This window comes from Bombina bombina, chromosome 2 (assembly GCF_027579735.1).
Source record: "Bombina bombina isolate aBomBom1 chromosome 2, aBomBom1.pri, whole genome shotgun sequence".
In the NCBI taxonomy this organism is placed as follows: domain Eukaryota; kingdom Metazoa; phylum Chordata; class Amphibia; order Anura; family Bombinatoridae; genus Bombina; species Bombina bombina.
This window is the reverse complement of record NC_069500.1, coordinates 1122516898-1122537001: the sequence shown is the minus strand read 5'-3', so window position 1 is coordinate 1122537001 and position 20104 is coordinate 1122516898. Positions and strand designations below refer to the sequence as shown.

The following is a 20104-nucleotide window of genomic DNA, read 5'->3' as shown; positions in this document are numbered from 1 at the left end:
TGTGTGCAATATAGATAACATTGTGCTCACGTCCGTGGAGTTAACTAGGAGTCAGCACTGATTGGCTAAAATGCAAGTCTGTCAAAAGTACTGAATTAAGAGGGCAGTCTGCAGTGGCTTAGATAGAAGGTAATCACAGTGGTAAAAAGTATATTAATATAACTGTTGGTTAGGCAAAACTGAGGAATGGGTAATAAAAGGGATTATCTATCTTTATAAACAATAAACATTTTGGTGTAGACTGTCCCTTTAAAGGGATACTAAACCCACTTTTTTTCTTTAATGATTCAGATAAAAAAAGTTGCATAAACTAATTTACTCCCATTATAAAATGTTCTTCGTTCTCTTGATATCTTTATTTAAAAAGCAGAAATGTAAAGCTAAGGAGCCAGCCCATTTTTGCTTTGGAACCGGGGTTATGCTTGCTTATTGGTGGCTAAATGTATTCACCAATAAGCAAGCGCTATCCAGGGTGCTGAACCTAAAATGCACCCACTCTACTAAGGGTCCACAAATGACTGAGTCTAGGAGAGAGCCTATCCAGTAATGTGTACGTCACAGCAGAGGATAACTATAAGGAATATCTCAACAAGCCAGCAGGAGAAGGCTAGGGGACCGGTCCCTGCGACACCTGTGGCAGGCTTGTGACTATCTCCTACACCGGGGATAATTGTGTCACTACCCTATACTCCAATCTTTCCTCTGTCTTTCTGTAGCAGGTTTCTGAGGGAAGAAAAGAAAAAAGAAAAAAAAAAAAATCGGCTTGAGGACCCCTTCTCCACAAAGAATCAGGAGCACCTTAAATTTTTTACATTCCTCCAGAAAAGCAAACATTTAGACTGGTATACAAGAGAGGTGGAGGGGATAAAGTACTCATGTCGTTTTAGGAATCTTTGCCTCCTCCTACTGGCCAGGAGTTGACTCATAGGCGTAATGATTCATGGACTTTCACAGCCTTATGAAAGAAATACCTTTGCTAATTGGATTATTATTGGTGCATTATTTGTCATAACATAGGTTTGCAATTCACTGATTTATTAATTTTTCACTATTGTTAATTAATGTATAACCGGCATATGCTAATTATACATGGGGGGGGGCATGTGCTAAATAATTTGGTAAGATTTTATTCAGTATTGTTTATGAAGAGCTAGAGTGCTATTTTATGTATTACTGCATATAGATGGGGGTACAAATACCATTACACATTGTAGCAAAAGATAAAAGGCAGCGTCAAATAGACTCCTATTTAGTATTCATAAGAAGTAACTGAAAATGCAGGCTCATAGCCCTGTGTCTAGGTCTATGACCCCAGCCTAGCCGAAAAAACTTGTAAGTACTTATATGTAGGGATTTACAATAATAATAATAATAATAATAATAATAATTAAAAAAAATAATCATGGCTACATTTTCACGGTCAGTATAAACAAAGCAAAAAGAAAAAAGGACAGCAAACAATAACACAATAGGCATGGTCGCATTAGATTGCATACAATCAAGAAATCAGTTTTGTGATAACACCTTTTATAGTTCTTAAAGTATAAGTTTAACAGAAATATTGTAAGCATACCATTATTAAAAAAAAAAAAACAAGTTTAGATTAAATGCGAGGAAGCAGATAAAAATTAATGAAGACCACACAATCAATACTCAAATCAATAAAGCTTACACTTTAACATGAGTTTGAAGAATGATAAATACCTCTTTAAGGCCTATTGCATAGGTTTGTGGTTCACAGTTCTCTCTGAGATTGAATTTCTGGTACAACTGCTTGGCGAGATGCCCATGGCAGCCTTCTCCAAAGATAGTCACTTTAGCATGCAGTTCCAGGCCCCGTTCAAAGTTATCCTGAAAAAACACATGATAGGGATAAAGCAAATGGCGTGTAACAAAACAAAGCTTTCATGTGTTAAACTGGCTCTCTTATCAATCTGCTTGCAGAGCATGTAAAATACTTATAAAGTTACATAACAAAAATGCACCAATTAGTATTTTTCTATTGTACTTATTCCAAATATATATTATGCCATTAAACTTTACTATATCTAACATAATCCTTTGCAACCAGAAACACATACACATTTATATACAACATACCATTAGACACATTTTGTTTATTTCATTCTTTCACAGCTAGATCAAGTTTAGCCAAGTGAATATTTTGGTAGGACATAGAAAAAGTCACCGGATCACACAGCTTAGAAATAAAATGTATCTGTCAAGTTTGCAGAGATTTTTTTCTCACCTTTATAACCGATAAGCAAATACACTTATCTACTTACACCTTTAGATAATCTATTAAATTTACATAACTAACATCTGCCAGCCAAACTTGTATTGTTTTTTCTGTCTGATAATATACAGTTTTAAACGCCTTATCTCCTCTTCTGAAGCATATTAGGGGCATTTAGAAATGACCTAATAAAACAATGACTGTGTAGAATGTAGCAAAGTTAGATGTGTGAAGTCTGGGGTATACACTTCCAATTTTGTGTTTAATTGCATAAAGGAGCACAGTAAATAATAAAATAATATTGCAATTCCAATTATGTATAATGTAACATTTTATATTACTATCTCAAAGCCTTTCATGTCCCATCAAAGAAAATTGTCTTAAAGGGACACTGAACCCAAATTTTTTCTTTTGTAATTCAGATAGAGCATGCAATTTTAAGCAACTTTCTAATTTACTCCTATTATCAAATTTTCTTCATTCTCTTGGTATCTTTATTTGAAATGCAAGAATGAACGTTTAGATGCCGGCCCATTTTTGATGAACACACTGTGTTGTTCTTGCTGATTGGTGGATAAATTCACCCCCCAATAAACAAGTGCATTCCATGTTCCTGAACCCAAAAAATAGCTTAGATGCCTTCTTTTTCAAATAAAGAAAGCAAGAGAACAAAGAAAAATTGATAATAGGAGTAAATTAGAAAGTTGCTTAAATTTGCATGCTCTATCTGAATCATGAAAGAAACAATTTGGGTTCAGTGTCCCTTTAACGATTAGAAGAATATAGAAACAAAATGATAAAAGGTATGGGACTGGATCTATGAATAATTAAACAAAAATGTAATTAGATGAGATTGTCAAAAGGGGTATGAAACAGTGCTCATTAAGTAAAAAAAAACAACAACAAAATCCAAATGTTAAAGTAAACATAAAAAACAGGTTGTGGTAAAAACAATTGCAAAACGAGCACTTAAATGGACATTAAACACTAAATAAATGCTAGATAGAATGATGCATTCAAAGAAAAGATTAGTCTGAGAATAACTTGTAGATGTATTTTTAAAAAAGTTTCATTAGTTGTTTAAATCTTTACACTTATTTTGTCAATATTTAGTGTCTATAAAACAAAACAATTTGAGCTGCCATGTTGTACTTTCTCTGCTGTGGCCAATTAGGGACAGTTATAAATAGGTCACTAGAGTGTGCAGCAAATGACTGTGGAATATAACAGTGTTCTGCACTTCTATTTCTAACAGGAGCTCATAATTTCAGAAGAGAATTACAGGTAAAGGGGACAAAATAAATAATAAAAGTATATTGCAGTATATATATATATATATATATATATATATATATATATATATATATATATATATATACACACACACATACACATATACATACAAGTAGCCCTCAGTTTACGCCGGGGTTCCAGAAGGAATGGTTGTAAATCGAAACCGTTGTAAATTGAAACCCAGTTTATAATGTAATTCAATGGGAAGTGAGGGAGTTAGGTTCCAGGCCCCTCTCAAAATTGGCATAAGTAACACCCAATACATTATTTTTAAAGCTTTGAAATGAAGACTTTAAATGCTAAACAGCATTATAAACCTAATAAAATAATCACACAAAACAGAATATATAATTAAACTAAGTTAAAGGGACACTGAACCCAAATGTTTTCTTTTGTGATTCAGATAGAGCATGCAATTTTAAGCAACTTTCTAATTTACTCCTATTAGCAATTTTTCTTTGTTCTCTTGCTATCTTTATTTGAAAAAGAAGGCATCTAAGTTTTTTGTTTGTTTCAGTACTCTGGACAGCACTTTTTTTATTGGTGGATCAATTTATCCTCCAATCAGCAAGGACAACCCAGGTTGTTCACCAAAAATGGGCCGGCATCTAAACTTACATTCTTGCAGTTCAAATAAAGATACTAAGAGAATGAAGAAAATTTGATAATAGGAGTAAATTAGAAAGTTGTTTAAAATGTCATGCTCTATCTGAATCACAAAAGAAAAAATTTGGGTACAGTGTCCCTTTAAATGATCAAAAACCATTTGCTAAACAGCATTATAAACCTAATAAAATAATCACACAACACAGACTTCACTTGCATTTTTCTGCAAACAGTTCTTTCTATGCATTCTAATCTGGACTGATTTATAGACAGGAAGATCTTGTTCCTTTGAAATCTGCTCGATAGCTCAGGTCTGGTTAAACTGATTAATTTCAGCTTGCTTGGCTTTGCTGCAACACAAGCGGACAGCTCCACCTACTGGATATTTTAATAAATGCACTGCTTCTCAATAGCAGTCACATGACTGGAAAAAAAGGTTGTTATTCTGAAACGGTGTAAATTGAACCGTTGTAAAATGAGGGCCACCTACCTGTATATTATTTATATATATATATATATATATATATATATATATATATATATATATATATATATATATATATATATATATATATATATATATATATAAAAAAAAGCAAGAAAAATAAAATATTCAGATAGCTGTTATTTTAATGTTGCTCACACCTGCTCAAGAGAAAAAAAATAGTCAAATTCAATGTTGAGAACGTGTGTAGATATTATCAATACCAAACTGACGAGTTATATTGAGTGGAGTTTAGATAAAAATGTGAAGTTATGCTGATTAGCATAAAATTAGCTCTCTTATGTGATAAAATGATTTTACTTTAATTTAGATTGAAATTATTAGTTATGTTGACCAGTTAGTTTTTATTTTGCTTTAGTTTAATTTACCTCACAGGCTAAAAATCCCACTAAGTAAAAAAAAAATTATAATACGCATGAATTAGAGTAGTGCTTGACAACTTTGTAGCCAAATTCTATGAGCCAGCCCAAAATATTTATCCAGACTCACTGCCCATGATGCAGAAACTTTCTTATAAAATAAGCTCTAAGCAACGCACATTCCAACTTGAAATGGTTGTACTGGCTGGTAAAAAAATTTCCATGTAGAATGAGTTTATTCAGTTGTTCGCTTTACATAAATAGGTAAATACCTAGCAACACTCAATCTATATAATGGCTTGTCATCCATTTTCTTATCTGAGCAGTAAAAAAGAACAGTGATATCCTTGGATATGTGTATGTCTAACACAACTTTTGGTAAATAATTTTTAAAACTGTAAGCAACGCCTAGTAACAGTCTAACATTTTCTTCCCTCAGTTCCTCTCTTCCTTTATTACTCTCCTGAACCCCCTTAACATGTAAGCCTATGAGCCCAGCTGTTTCGTAAATCACCTTAATCAGAGCCGATTTATAACAGTACAACTCTTGGCAGGGCCTCTAACCATTTCTCTCTAATATGTTTATGACCTATGTTTATAGTGCTGTGGAATCTGTTGGTGCTCTACAAATAAGGGATAATAATTTACAAAATGTGTTAAAAATTACTGTATCAAGGGGGCGGAGCTACACCGTGCTGGGACATGGCAGCAGTGTGAGGGAGCTCCGTTGCTGTTAGTCCATCAGAGCCTACAGAAGCATGACAATTGGGGACAAAAAGTACTGAAACGGGAGCAGGAGAACGTAAGAACACACCTGATCAGTTTCTAGACTGTGGGAAGGAACAGACCGGCTCTCACACGTAAAGGAGCGAAGGGCTGTGAGGGTGCCGGGCGCCATCTTGCCTCTTTAAAACTCAGGCAGAGCACATAAGGAGATCACAGCGATCAGACCGCTGCATAGAAACACGGATCAAGACATCACTGGACCCTCGCTTTGCCCAAAGGTGAGATCTGGGGCAGGAGGGTGTGGAGTAAGGGGCAGACGGAGCAAGGAGGGAGCTGCCAGAAACGGACACTTGAAAGATAAAGGTAACGGGGGAGGCGATCTAAAGGGTAATCCCCTCATAACTGGAAATACCACCGGAGGGGCTCTGTGGGCTGGTATATAATAAGCCTCTGATCAGGAGAAACATAAAATCACTGATAAAATCGGCCAACTTTAAAATAACGGCCGACCACGTGGGCGACACTAACACTTGCTTACGTGCCTCGATAGAACCCAGCAGCATAAGAGGCAAAGATACAAGCAGCACACAAGCTAACACATAACACTAGCATAGGGGCCTTCTGATAAATTTAAACCCTCAAAACCGAGCAACAAACAGAATTTGTGCCTTAGATATTTTTAACACCCACGTGGCAGCTCTCCAGAAAAAACAATAGTAAGGGCCTAAAATCCATAAAAGCAAATAAGCAGCACAGAGCAGGCTTGTTTGTTCTGCATGAAGAGGGGAATCAAACATCACTAAAAAAGAGCTCACAGTAAAATCAGGCTGCAAGATAAGAAGAAACAGCACATATATATACTAGTAAGGATTATCTCCCACATAAAGAGTAGCAAACTTAAGCTGGCAAAAACTCGCATAACATAAACTTGGCTGTGTTTGTTATACATAGCGGCTCCAGAACATTTATTTTTATTGGTGATTGGGAACCACACTAACCGTAGTAGAACTGACTGCATTCAAAAGTATACATCACATCCCCACAAAAAGAAATAAAAAGAGGCTACCATACTTAAAGGGATCAGTCAACTAGCTTCCTATTATTACTCGCTGAACCATAACCAGGGAAATGACTTCCAAGAAAGGAAACAAGACAGAGAAACAAACTAAACCCCCTGCCCTGACTCCCTCGGTCTCTACCTTTTTCCACGCACAAGAAGGCAACATGACAGAAATAATACAGACTCAAGAGGTTAACCCAGTGGATACAGCTACAGATTGCGCAGTCATCCAGAGAGACTCTCTGCGCTCTATACAGTCCCAGATAGCGAGCTTGCCTTCCAAAACGGACATTGAGTCCCTTAAGACCTTTATCAAAGGGGAAATAAGAGATCTCAAAAAAGACTTGAATGAAATGGGAGCTAGAATTGACTATCTGGAAGACGGCCAAGACAATCTAAACAATCTCGTCAGCTCTAACATCCAACAACTAACAATACAAGATTCCATCATTCAAACTTTACAAGATAAATTAGAAGACTTGGACAACAGAGGAAGGAGGAATAACTTAAGAATAAGAGGCATACCAGAAGAAGTCCCCCAAGAGAATCTAAAATCATATGTCAAAGAATTGTTCCAGTTTTTATTACCCAGATCCAACCCGCTGGCCTCAGAAGATATTGAAAGAATCCACAGGGCCCTGAGACCCCCCCCCCAAAAACCCAGGGATGTTATTCTGCGCCTGCTGAAGTTCACTTTAAGAGAAGAAATATGGCAAGCAGCCAGAAATAGGCAATCTCTTTCCTTCCATGGTCACTCTATTCAAATTTTCCAGGACCTATGCCCTCAAACCATCCAAAAACGGAGAGAAGTACGATTTATCACCACAAAACTCCAGGAGAACAATATTAGATACAGGTGGGGTTATCCATTTAGCCTCATTATCCATCACAAAGGGTCTCAAATAATCTACAAAACTTATAACGACCTAGATACATTGTCCAAGAAACTTAATATCGCATTTGAACTGCCCTCAGAAAAAGTATTGGATATTCCGGCATCAAAAGAAGATCGACGTGGAGAAAGGCCCAAAGAACAGCGGCCACTCTGGTCTAAAGTCCCAGCAAAAAGATTTAAAGCTGTTCCAGCTTCCCCTACAAAAGCCACGTGAACCACAAAAAATGAACAGACTTTTATGGACTGTATCATACTCACAGAGTGTGGAGTGAACTCTCTTACCCACCTCAGTTAAAGCTGTCAAATTTTCTATTTAATATTCTTTGAGACACCCCAATGGGGTTCAACATGCTAATATTGCTCCATAGGAGCACACATAGCGAGGATTGGGTTATTGCGGTAACCAACAATAAAAATGTTTGTCACTCCAGGTAGATCATTACTCTCAGGTATTACAGTACTTATAATTCACTGTTACATTCCAATTTCATTTTGTTCTAGCTATTTATACTTATGTTCTGTTATATAACTCCCCAATTGAGCCTAAAAATAGAAACTAAAGTAGCCTAGCTCTGATGGTTAACTGACACCATTCGTCCCCCTAGTAAATGGTGTATCAGATGCTACACAAATTTAAGTTCCGAGTTGTTTGTTTTCCAGTTAGGAAAACACATGTTTACAAAGTTATAGTTACAAATATTGTAGGATCGGTTAAAGGTAACTCACAAGGTTTGTTTGTGTTTGCAGAATGTTCTTGTTATCTCTCTACTGGCTTTGAAACTCTAAGGTATGCAATATTCTTCTCCCAGATTATCTGGCTAATACCAACGGCGACTAACATGGAAATGTGGATACAAGGTATGTCACGCTCTGGGCCCTACATAATCTCATCTAGGCACAGCCCGCTTACATGCACACACAATGACAGATGACTCATTACAGGTCAAAATAGTCTCTCATAATGTAAAGGGTCTGAATTCCCCTCAATAACGCTCTATGGCAATAAGGGAATATAGGAGACTCCATTGCGACATAGTCCTGATGCAGGAGACGCATTTTAAAAGGGGAAGAGAACCCATAGTTTCTCTCAACAAATTCGGACAGGTATTCCTAGCTTCAAATTCTACTAAACACAACGGGGTAGGCATCATTATTAAAAAAGGTATTCCTTTTCATCCCACGCAAATACATAAAGATAAAAGCGGGAGGTTCATCATACTAACAGGTAGGCTCTTTAACAAAATGGTGACGTTGGCTAACATATATGCCCTTAATAGCACAACACCGGAATTTTTTCACAGCCTCAAAAACACCATATAAGACCACGCCAAGGGAGGTTTGGTTCTGGGAGGGGATTTCAATTTAGCTATGGAACCTGACATAGGTTTTTCCAGAGGGATATCTTCGATACCACAGAAAACATTACGGTCAATAAAGGCTAACTTAAATGATTTGGTAGTACACGACAGATGGAGACTATTCCACCCATTCACAAAAAACTACACGTTTTACTCCCATCCGCACAGAGCCTATTCAAGAATTGATTAAATTTTTATAGACGTGACCAGTCTAGAATTAGTGAGGCATACTGACATCTCACCGATAACATGGTCAGATCCCGCAATGGTCAGCTGTTCTCTTAGATGGCCTACCTCACAGAGACATGACAAGACTTGGAAACTGGATGAAACCTTATTGAAAGACCCAATCATACATTCACAGATTTATAACTCCCTAGAAACATATTTCAATACAAACTGTACCCCAGATGTAGATATACAGTATATATGGGAGGCACATAAGTGCGTAATTAGAGGGGAGATCATAGCATTGAAAGCCGCAAGAAATAAACAGAGATCCCAATTTCTACATTCACTGTTAGAAGAGCTGGGAAAACTACAAGAAATACATAAAAACTTTCCGGGTAACTTGTCCCTCCTTGCTAGCATACAACACAAAAGAGAACAGCTCAACTTGCTCCTTGGGCAAGAAACCAAACGAGCAGCTCTATTCCTTAAAAAAACATTTTATGAGGGTTATAACAAACAAGGCAAGTTACTAGCTAGAATGCTACGTCAACGCACTAACAAACACCACATACTGACAATAAAAGATCATAAAGGAAAGACCTGGTCAACATCGAGAGACATTGCGGACCAATTTAGAAATTATTATGAGGGGCTATACAACCTAGAGGGGGACCGATCGATTGCTACGGAACAAGAAATTTCAAACTACCTATCTAAATTACACCTCCCTACCCTCACTACAGACCAACAGACAGAACTAGACTTGCCATTCACCCTTAAAGAGGTCAAAGATGCCATATCATCCTTCTCGATAGGTAAGGCCCCAGGCCCGGATGGCTTTGGAAACGCGTACTATACTAAATTCAAAAACATACTAGCCCCCCATCTCTTAACTTATTTTCAGGATATAGATGGCAATAAGCCTTTTCCCCCATTAGCTTTACAAGCCCATATTACAGTCCTCCCGAAACCGGGTAAGTCAACAGACTTAATACCCAACTACCGGCCAATATCGCTATTAAACTGCGACATTAAAATATACGCAAAAATATTGGCAACCAGGCTTAATCAGATCCTCCCCTCTATAATCCACCAGGACCAAGTTGGTTTCATACCTAGCAGAGAGGCCAAGGACAACACAGTCCGCAACATGCACCTAATGTGGCATGCAAAGGTCGGGGGCATTCCCGCGGTGTGGTTATCCACGGATGCGGAGAAGGCCTTCAACCGAGTGAGTTGGCTATTCCTTAAGACAACATTAAGGTCATTTGGGCTAGGAGATACTATGTTACAGAGAATCTTTGCGTTGTACTCGCGTCCGAGCGCGAGAATAACCTTAAATGGTATCCTTTCACAACCCCTCCAGATATCCAACGGCACACGCCAGGGATGTCCCCTTTCCCCCCTACTATTTGTCTGTCTTCTGGAAGCTCTAGCCACTAGCATTAGACTTAACAATGATATCTCAGGCTTGGTTGTTGGGGGGCGGGAGTACAAACTCTCTTTATTCGCTGATGATATCCTATTCTCCCTCACCAATCCCGATCGGTCCATGTCTCCCTTGATGGAGAAACTGAAGGTATTCAATAAACTAACAAACTTTCTAATCAATTATAACAAGTCTGAGATTTTGGGAGTCTCCCTCACAAAACAGATGGAAGACAAAATCGCACAAATTTGCCCGTTTAGATGGTGTGAGAGCTCCATAAAATATCTAGGTATCCAGTTGGTGGAAGACATGGACAAGATCTATAAATTAAATTATACCCCGATCCGTATAGCTTTAGCTAGAGACCTATCATCTTGGAATTCTAAGAGACTGACGTGGCTGGGTAGGATTAATACTATTAAAATGAACGCTTTTCCAAGACTACTATATTTCATGCAGACCCTCCCTATACCACTTCCACCCAAATACATATCCCAGATACAACAATTATTCCATTCCTTTATTTGGAAAGGTAGACAACCCAGAATCAATAAAAAAACAATGATGCGATCTAGGGAGAGGGGGGGGCTGGGGGTCCCGAACATAGAACTTTATAGAAGTGCTATCTTCCTACAACGAATACTAGATTGGAGGATTCATAAAACCCAGAAAATATGGATAGAGATAGAGCAAAGCCTAAATCCAGGTATAATACTGTCAGCGGTTTGTTGGCAGCCTAATTTCCACTCCATGGTCAGGGGTCTCACTAACCCTATAACCAGGGAAACTGTAGAGCAGTGGAATATAGCTACTAAATTAAACCCATATCTCTCATCCAATCCCTCCCCTCTGACATCACTAACACATAACAATGAATTCTCAGTCATTGACTTAATGGGGACACATGAACAAGACAAAGACATTATAGATATAGAACTACACCAGGTGACTAATCAGGACCAACTACTGTCTCAATCGCAGCTACAGGAACGGGGCCTAACAGTATTTCAGAACTGGTTTAACTAAATACGAACACGTCATTATATAATGACTCATAACAATTGCAATAACATGCTAAGACCCCTTACAAACCTCGAGAAATTATTCACAGCAAATCTCCCAAAGAGGCACACCTTGTCTAGGATATACTCCATCCTAACACAAACTCCACCGGGCGATCTCCCCCCTTCTATCGAGTCCTGGGAAAGGGAACTGGGAACCATAATACTGCCTAACTCAGCAACTGATATTTTTAGAAATACCAAATCATCGTCTTCCTCAGCTTACTTAGTCGAATTGAATTATAAAATACTACATAATTGGTACCTTACTCCCAAATGCTTACATAGATTATACCCCTCACACTCTGACAGATGTTGGAGATGTGGACACTCAGGTAGTGGGATGGGACACATGTGGTGGTGGTGCAATGCAGTTAATCAGCTGTGGAGAATTTGCATAGCAGAAATGGAAAAGGTTCTAGGCTGTACACTTCCCTTAGACCCCCTAGTTTTTCTACTAAATAAATTTAAAAAACTGACCTCTAAAGCCCACCAAATTATATTCCAAATAATGATAAATGGTGTAAAGTCCAATATAGCTAAACAGTGGAAATCACATTCATCTCCAGACCTCCAGAGATGGAGAGTTAGAGTCTCAGAGTTAATAGAACTAGAGGAATTTAGCTCATATAAAAAAAAACACACGAGAGAAACATACATAGAAGCCCAAGCTTTATGGGAACACTACCTAACAAAGATAACTGAGAGACCATGTACAGACTTGAGGCCCAGAGCGGACATGCAGCAGTAATGATGGCCTTTGGTGACCCATTCATAGAAAGAGTACATACCTACTATAATGTTACTGATGAAGTTTTCATATAGTTTGTTTAAATTCAGATCACTGTTCTGCACTGGTTTAGATTAAGAAGCAACCCCCGAATGGGGCTTTAGGACATGACTTATTTTTGTTTTAATGAAACTTTGATAAATTACTAGTTTATGTTGCATTGGAACATGTAAATTTTCCTTTTCTTTGTGTTTTGTTCCTCTGAACCAATTTATTGTGAATTGTAACCTATTTGACTTATCCTCAATAAAAAAAGAACTTGGATTAAAAATTACTGTATCAAACATAGTGTAAGAGACATTTCCACAAAGCCAAGGGTTAGCTTCTAACTTCACTTTCTTACCTCCAAACTGCTTAAAGGGACATAAAACAAATTGGGATAGAGACAAAATAATATATGTACTTTAATTACTTTACCCAAATTTATACTGCAGTGCCTCGCCATTAACCCTTTCTTTTTAGTTTCTCAATTGTAAAGCTCTAACTCCCCCCACACGATTCCTTTTATGGCTGTATTTATGTTTATTGTTCTTTTGGTAGAATGCAAAAGTGAATAGGGATTATCTGCTGGAGCTGCCTAGAAACTTTGAACTCAGTTGAAATGCAAGGGGTGGGGTTAACTGCTCCAGGCAGCTTAGATATGTAATTAATTTTGCTTATTTTTGAAAATTATTTTAAAATACTTGCCAGCAATGTTTAAACAATATTTTTTATGCAAACTGTTTTTAGCCCTTTTAGGATATGCAGAGATCTCAACCTGTATTAGGGAAAGTGTAATACACTAACAAGTGACAGAATCCAGTACAACAGAAAATGAACAGTACAATGCTCAGATATAGAATACAATTTGAAACAACATTCCAATTTACTTCTATCTAATTTCCTTCATTCCTTAGGTATCCTTTGTTGAAGAAATAGCAATGCATATAGGTGAGCCAATAACACAAGGCATCTATGTACAACCACCAATAAGCAGCTACTGAGTATACTTAAATATGCTTCTCAACTAAGGACGAAGTAAATTGGAATGTTGTTTAAAATTATATTCTGAAGCATTAAAGACATTTTTTTGCGTTTCATGTCCCTATAAGGTACTCAATCATATGACGCCATTGGCTTTCATGGTGTTTTTGTTAAACACATGCTACTTTCTAAGTTTAAAATGTTTATAGCAGACAATTACATGAGAGATCCTTAAATCTGATTTCTATGTCTTTTTTTTTTTTACACACAACTGCTGGCAATGAGTCTGACAGAGGTGTCACACACTAGGTTAGCAGCAATCGAGACACAGAAGGCAGTAGCAACTATACAGCATTACTGCCATACTACATTTTTTGCTGATTTGTTTGCTGAAATGCAGTACAATTGTACTATCACACTAGCTACAAGTCTACTACTCACACATTTGCAAATCACTCATTTATCGCCACAATTGTTTTATCATTGCATGTTCCTATAGTTTGCTTTGTTATTGGTTCACTATTGATAATAATTGCATTTACACTTAGAATAAGATAACGACAGTCATACATTATAATTATACTTTGAAGGCAAATACTGAAGAGTTTAGTAACGTTTTCATTGGATTATCCATAAAATAACAAATATTTTAAACTTTGCTTAACTCCTTCATTATGGTACTTATTTGTTACATTGAAACAATGTTCCGATGTAAACAAATAATAAAAAAAATTAAATCAAGAGACTGTTCATGCTATCCAGTGATTTAAATAATAATAATAATGGGATCAGGTCACGGGGGAGTTCCTATGATGCTAGACACGCCCTGCCAGTTAGGGAACCGTTATGGCTTCAGTATAGCCAAACGGCTAGGACGTTCCATGGTGTCCTAATGGCGCTAAAGCCCAGCGCCGTTAGGACAGCATGGAACGTCCTAACGGAGGGAAGGGGTTAAGAATTTTCTACTTTGAGTTTTTTGAGGGATTGTTTGTTTTTATTAAGGTGTTATTAACAAATATAAAACAAAAAGGTACATAAGTTATTTGTCCGATGGTGGTCCATTTTAAATGTAAACTTTATGCCCCCAAGGGGTCGATCACAATCCTTTAAAAAAGTTTAAGAAACGATTTTCTACAGAAATTTTTGTAGATAAATCATTTGATAAACTTTTCTACAGGATTGTGATCAAACCCTAAATATGTAAACAACAGCACAGTGTGTGCGTTTGTTGCCATTACCTTTGGTGATCCATCCTTATGAATGCCTACATCGTTAGTTGCTATCCCCTTAACGCTTCCATCTTCATGAAAGAGCACCTAAAAGAAGAAACAATAAAGATTTTCATTAACAGGACAATGTAGTCATGCACACATAGGAGTTTACTGTTTTCAAAGATGCTGCAGAACACACTTTGAAAAGGGCTGGGCTTTTTCTTCCACCCCTCTACTGAAAGGTTGATTTCTGCTGCTCTGTCTTGTTTACATAGCTTTTCTATAGTCAACACTGCAGCAGTTGGCAAATTCAACAGACATAAGCAGCTATTTCAAACATCAAAAAAGGTAAAGAAACTATTTGTAAATTAATGTAATATAATCCAGCAGGTGAAATGGATCACTGGAAATACATTAAAAAGAGTGAACTTTTTACAGTGCAATATCCCTGTAAAGACACTCTACCCTGTGTTGCTGGAAAGAGAGCAGTGAGTATTATGTTACTGCGTTTCATTTCAGGAAAAAAACTAATACTTGCCTCTGCTGCTGCATATCCTGGGTATATCTCAACTCCAAGAGCTTCTGCTTGTTCTCCAAGCCAACTTACTAGGTGACCAAGGCGAACTATGTAATTCCCATGATTATTCATTGGAAGCCCTAGAATTTAAGATATAAAATTACAGACAACAGTGCATTAATGTGTAAATTACTAAAACAGAAAATATCACTTGCAAAACTCCCAAATAGAAATTCCACCACTCAAATTTTTAATCTTGCAGTGATGTATTTATAAGAATCTTAAACATTAGGAGACAGAACGTAGAATTTAACAGTCTTGGAAACCTGGGTATGCCAAACACTGTAGTCTACTTATATAGAGATATATATTTTGTTTTAGTTGCCAACACGTGTGACCCTCAATTGCAAGGGTTTGCATTCTGGACTACAAGCAATACATTAAACAGTAAGAAAATGGGTGGGGGGGGTCTCAGAACGGCGTACCTGACAGGACGCATTTACTGTGAGCTCTAAAAGAATCCTCTCTAATCCGCGGATTATTAAGCTTAAACAGCACATTAACCATCAAACAACAGCTGTACAACTTATAGCTGCTGTATTCATGAAACCAGAGCCACAGATCGTAAGCATAAGGCCTAAGGCGGCGGCCTACTACTAGGTGGCGACCCTCCCCGGACTCACTGGGTCAACAGTGCAGACAGCTGATACCTGAGCTTTTTCTCAACACCAGACAGTACGACATACTATTGTTATCCAAGCAGCCTAACAAATCTATCACTTCTAATACAGCCGTTAGAAGAATATTCCAAGATGGCAGCTGCGTGGGAGAGCGATCAAGAGCAGTTCTTAGACTAACACTTCGCTAAGCTAGAGAATCTACTAAACAAAATCTACCGGAGATCTCTGCCCAGAGATCCCAGAGATCTTCGAACAGATAACAGAGCGCTTACCTGTGGAGGAATCTGAGCAGGATTTCTTGATGGGCGAAGGGAGGATGCAGCAGAATGCAGAGAAAACCCCTTGTCTCCCACACGGATGGCGTGTTACAAGAAATTTCAAGATGGCCAACGCAACCTTAGCGTTAAGCTACCCACATGGACATACAATAATCTGGAGCCCTTAGTTTCACACGCGAGAATATCAGCTGATCCAGCGCAACACAGCCTAACAGTATCAACATTGGATACGGAGGAACATTTCCCAAAAGCCAAATCACAGGGCTTGAAGAACACAGTGGGACCACCCTTGCTGGGAACCCTCCTTGCAGAAACCTAAGGCGACACTCCTCCACTTGGCAGTGGATTAATGGCACTGAGACTTTCGTCTGGGACCCCTTTGGAAAAAAACATTCCTTATAAGCGATCCAATAATTGCTATACTCTGGTGCCCACGGTACTTAACTGTCATAATCACCCAGATATCCTCAAGTTTTGAAGTGGGCTAAGGGGAACTCTTTATTTCCACTAATTCTTTCTGTAGTGATAAGTCGCAGTTACAGCTCATTAATGAACCATGTTCCTAGAATTGTTTTTTCTTTTAAATATACGTTCTCCGTTTGCAAACATCTGTTTTTAAACCTTCAATTACGTTAAAGTGAATGTAAATTTTGATGCTTAAGTGCCGGTTTTTAAAAATTCGATTAAAAACAGGGGCACTTTAATTCATCAAAATTTACATTTCACTCCTGTTGTGAAAAAAAACCCCAAAACTTGCCTTTTAATCTTCACGGTCATCCTCCAATCATAGCTCCCCCCCCAGGGGGAATCAGGGTCTGATTCAACGCCGTGATTGGAGGAAGCCGGATTCCTCGTTTTAGACCCAAGAAGAGGCTTTGCAACGGGTGGAGGAAGCTGGAGCTGCTGTGAAGATTAAAAGGTAAGTTTATTTTCACAACAGGAGTGAAATGTAAATTTTGATGAATTAAAGTGCCCGTTTTTAATCGAATTCACTTTAAGTGCAAACAGAATCTTGAGGCTGAATAAAAAAACATATAGCTCTCTTTCTGTTATTACTATTAATTTGTGGGCTGCGACGATAGAGTTAAAAGGCTATATATCTTGACATGTTTTCTATGTTCTACCTATCTCCGAACATTTACTGTTGCTTACCAAGCCGCAGCTCTAGTAGAATGTATAAGCATGCCATGTACTGAAATACCCTTACTGAGGCATTAGTTTAGATTGCAACCCTAAGACACATTATACTGACATTATAAATCGCAATCCTGTATTGCACATAGCGCTAACAAGGGTCAAGCTGTATTTAACACATTGCTGGGGTTTATCACATTACTATTGATAAAAAAGGCGTAACTGTCTAGTCTTAAGTACAATCCCTACCTTGTGGCTGGCGGCCAGAGCTATGGGGGAGACTAAAAGAAAAATTATTTTTTTTTATATGACATCATACGTCTCAATGTAAAAGAAGATGCCTTATTACGCAACTCCCACCTGGGGAGAACCCCTACAATCTAGCCTCTTAGACCTCAGTACTAGAGATAACTCCACATTTGTCCTGTGATCTCCTGGAGGAAAATTCATGACATACTACTACGCCGCTCATCCCTCTTATAAGTTAATATACTTCTTGTACCATCATATTATCTATCTCATTGCAGGCATCTCTTTCCCTTTGTTATGAAGGTTAATACTGTAAGATGCATGGTTATTCTAAAATGCTAACATATGGTTCCGTTCTGGTACTTAAGCTATATGTACTTTATCACTTTGTTTAGTTTTCTTTTGTTTCATTTTTACTTTACCCCATATTGTTTAATTATAACTTAATTATAGACACAAGAGAGGTCTAACCAAATGTTAAAGGGGACAAAAATGCAAACAGTTGAACAGTGTGCATAACTATGTATACTGGATAATGCATGTTACTCTGTTAAAACTTATGTATCTCATACCAGTACGATTTTTGTTTTGTATATGTCCGCAAAAACATTTAAAAAAAAAAAAAATATTATTCAGATAGAGCATTTGATTTTGAACAACTTTCTAATTTACTTCTATTACTGTATCTACTTTGCTTTGTTTTCTTGGTATCCTTTGTTGAAAAGAATACCTAGGTAGTAGATGTGTGTATTCAGCGGCAAATTTGCTAACTGAAGTGGATTGGAAAATGGTTTAGAATAGAATGCTAAAAAATATAAAGCTATAAAATTAGCTAATATTAAAAATGTTACATTTTTTTTTTTTTTACAAACTATTATTAAATACATTAATGTTAAATAAATAAAAAAAAAAACGGTAAGAAAATAGTATTATCAGTGACACTCTACCAGGTGCAGAATACCATGGGGACTACCTTAGGACCAGTAAATTCAGTAGAATTGCATTAACAAAAGCATAACAAAAATACAATGCAATTATACTACTTACTCTGAATTTCAAATATCTCCTATTTTCCAGCCCCTGTATCATGTGATGGACATCAGCCAATCACAGACTAGTATACGTATACCCTATGAGCTTGTGCACATGCTCAGTAGGAGCTGGTGCCTCAGAAAGTGTACATATAAAAGGACTTTGGTAATTAGATAATGGAAAGTGTCTTAAAACGGCTCCTCTTTCTAAATCATGTAAGTTTATTTTTACGTTAATGTCCTATTAAGTAAAAAAATGTTTGGCATTGGGGAATACTAAAATCACAGCTTTCAAAGATTAATAACCTACTTAAAACCAGTACAAATATTTCAATGCATTTAAGTAGTAAATTCATACTGTAAAGTGCCACGTAAAGAGAGAAAAAAAGAAGCCACAAATTAAAGAATATAAAGAACATACAACAGAGTTCTTTAAATACCATCTTTTTTTGATTATGATATAAGTAGATATTTCATACTGGGTTACTTTCAGAGTCTAGAAACTATTTCAATTGCTCAGTTAGCCCTATATTTCCTGTTTATACAGCACTTCAGAAATAGATTTAGACTTTGTACTTCTTCCAGCTCATATGAATCATTTTTACAAGCCAATTCATTAAGGAGGAGTTGAGCTTCATTACTTTAGCAAATGTTCACCCCATCTGTAATCTTTAGTATTATTTTCCCTTCTACTCACAAAAGTGTGATGCACCACAGGTCTGCACATGGAGCATGTTCTCATATTTAAAGCGCCAGTATAGTAAAAAAAAAATATGACATACTTTACATTGGAGCATGTAATTTTATGACTATCAACCCTGCAGCAATGTATGTTTAACCCCCCTGCAAAGGGGTTAAACACACAGTAGTACTCTGGACTTGCAGAGCACTTCTGGTCCCGATCAGAAAACTCTGCTGATCCAATCAGCAGCGCCAGTCTAGTTCTGATTTGGAACTAGAACTGCTGATAGGATCAGCACAGTTTCTGCTCAGCACCTCCCAAAGAGGCCAAAAACAAATTCTCTAACCTGTAAAAGCTGCACATTAAATAGCTCGTTTAGGTTTTCAAAATGCTGAAAATTACTTAGTTTACAGATTTTGTTTTTTGAAGAGGCAAAGGACAATTTTTACACAAAACCAATAGGTCTTTAATACCTCTTTAAATTGTCATGCCTTAACTATACAAACCAAATAGTCAGATGAGCTGAGGCTAAAGAGTATGCATAACCAAGTCTTTTGCAAAGGTTGTGTATTTAAATAGAGAGACACAAATAAATCATTAACCGTTAATCTTTTGTGCCCCCGACAGTTAACAGAGTTTAAAAAAGGTACTTTCAATGTGGAAAATAAGTATTATTTAGTCTAATGATCATGATCTTGTCTTAGAGAATATGTGAGACATTTGTAAAATACATTTGGACTTTACAACTACTGAAACCCACTGGACTCTGTGTTGTAAATACTACAGCAGAGTGTATAGACTTTCTGTTTATCAGTTTCAGAATCACTGCTAACACGTATATACATGTGATTTTATTATCTAGCAATAAAA

The 20104-nt window shown here is 37.1% G+C and overlaps 1 protein-coding gene across 1 annotated transcript in view; it reads right to left on the bottom strand.

Moving 5' to 3' along the window:
- Positions 1 to 20104, bottom strand: part of ETFDH (electron transfer flavoprotein dehydrogenase) — a 157146-nt gene that overhangs the window by 106502 nt on the left and 30540 nt on the right. The window contains exons 5-7 of the mRNA XM_053703777.1: positions 15202 to 15320; positions 14691 to 14768; positions 1705 to 1851 (exon numbers count right to left, since the gene is read on the bottom strand). Coding sequence (XP_053559752.1) covers positions 1705 to 1851; positions 14691 to 14768; positions 15202 to 15320 — 344 coding nt within the window. The remainder of the gene's footprint in view (positions 1 to 1704; positions 1852 to 14690; positions 14769 to 15201; positions 15321 to 20104) is intronic.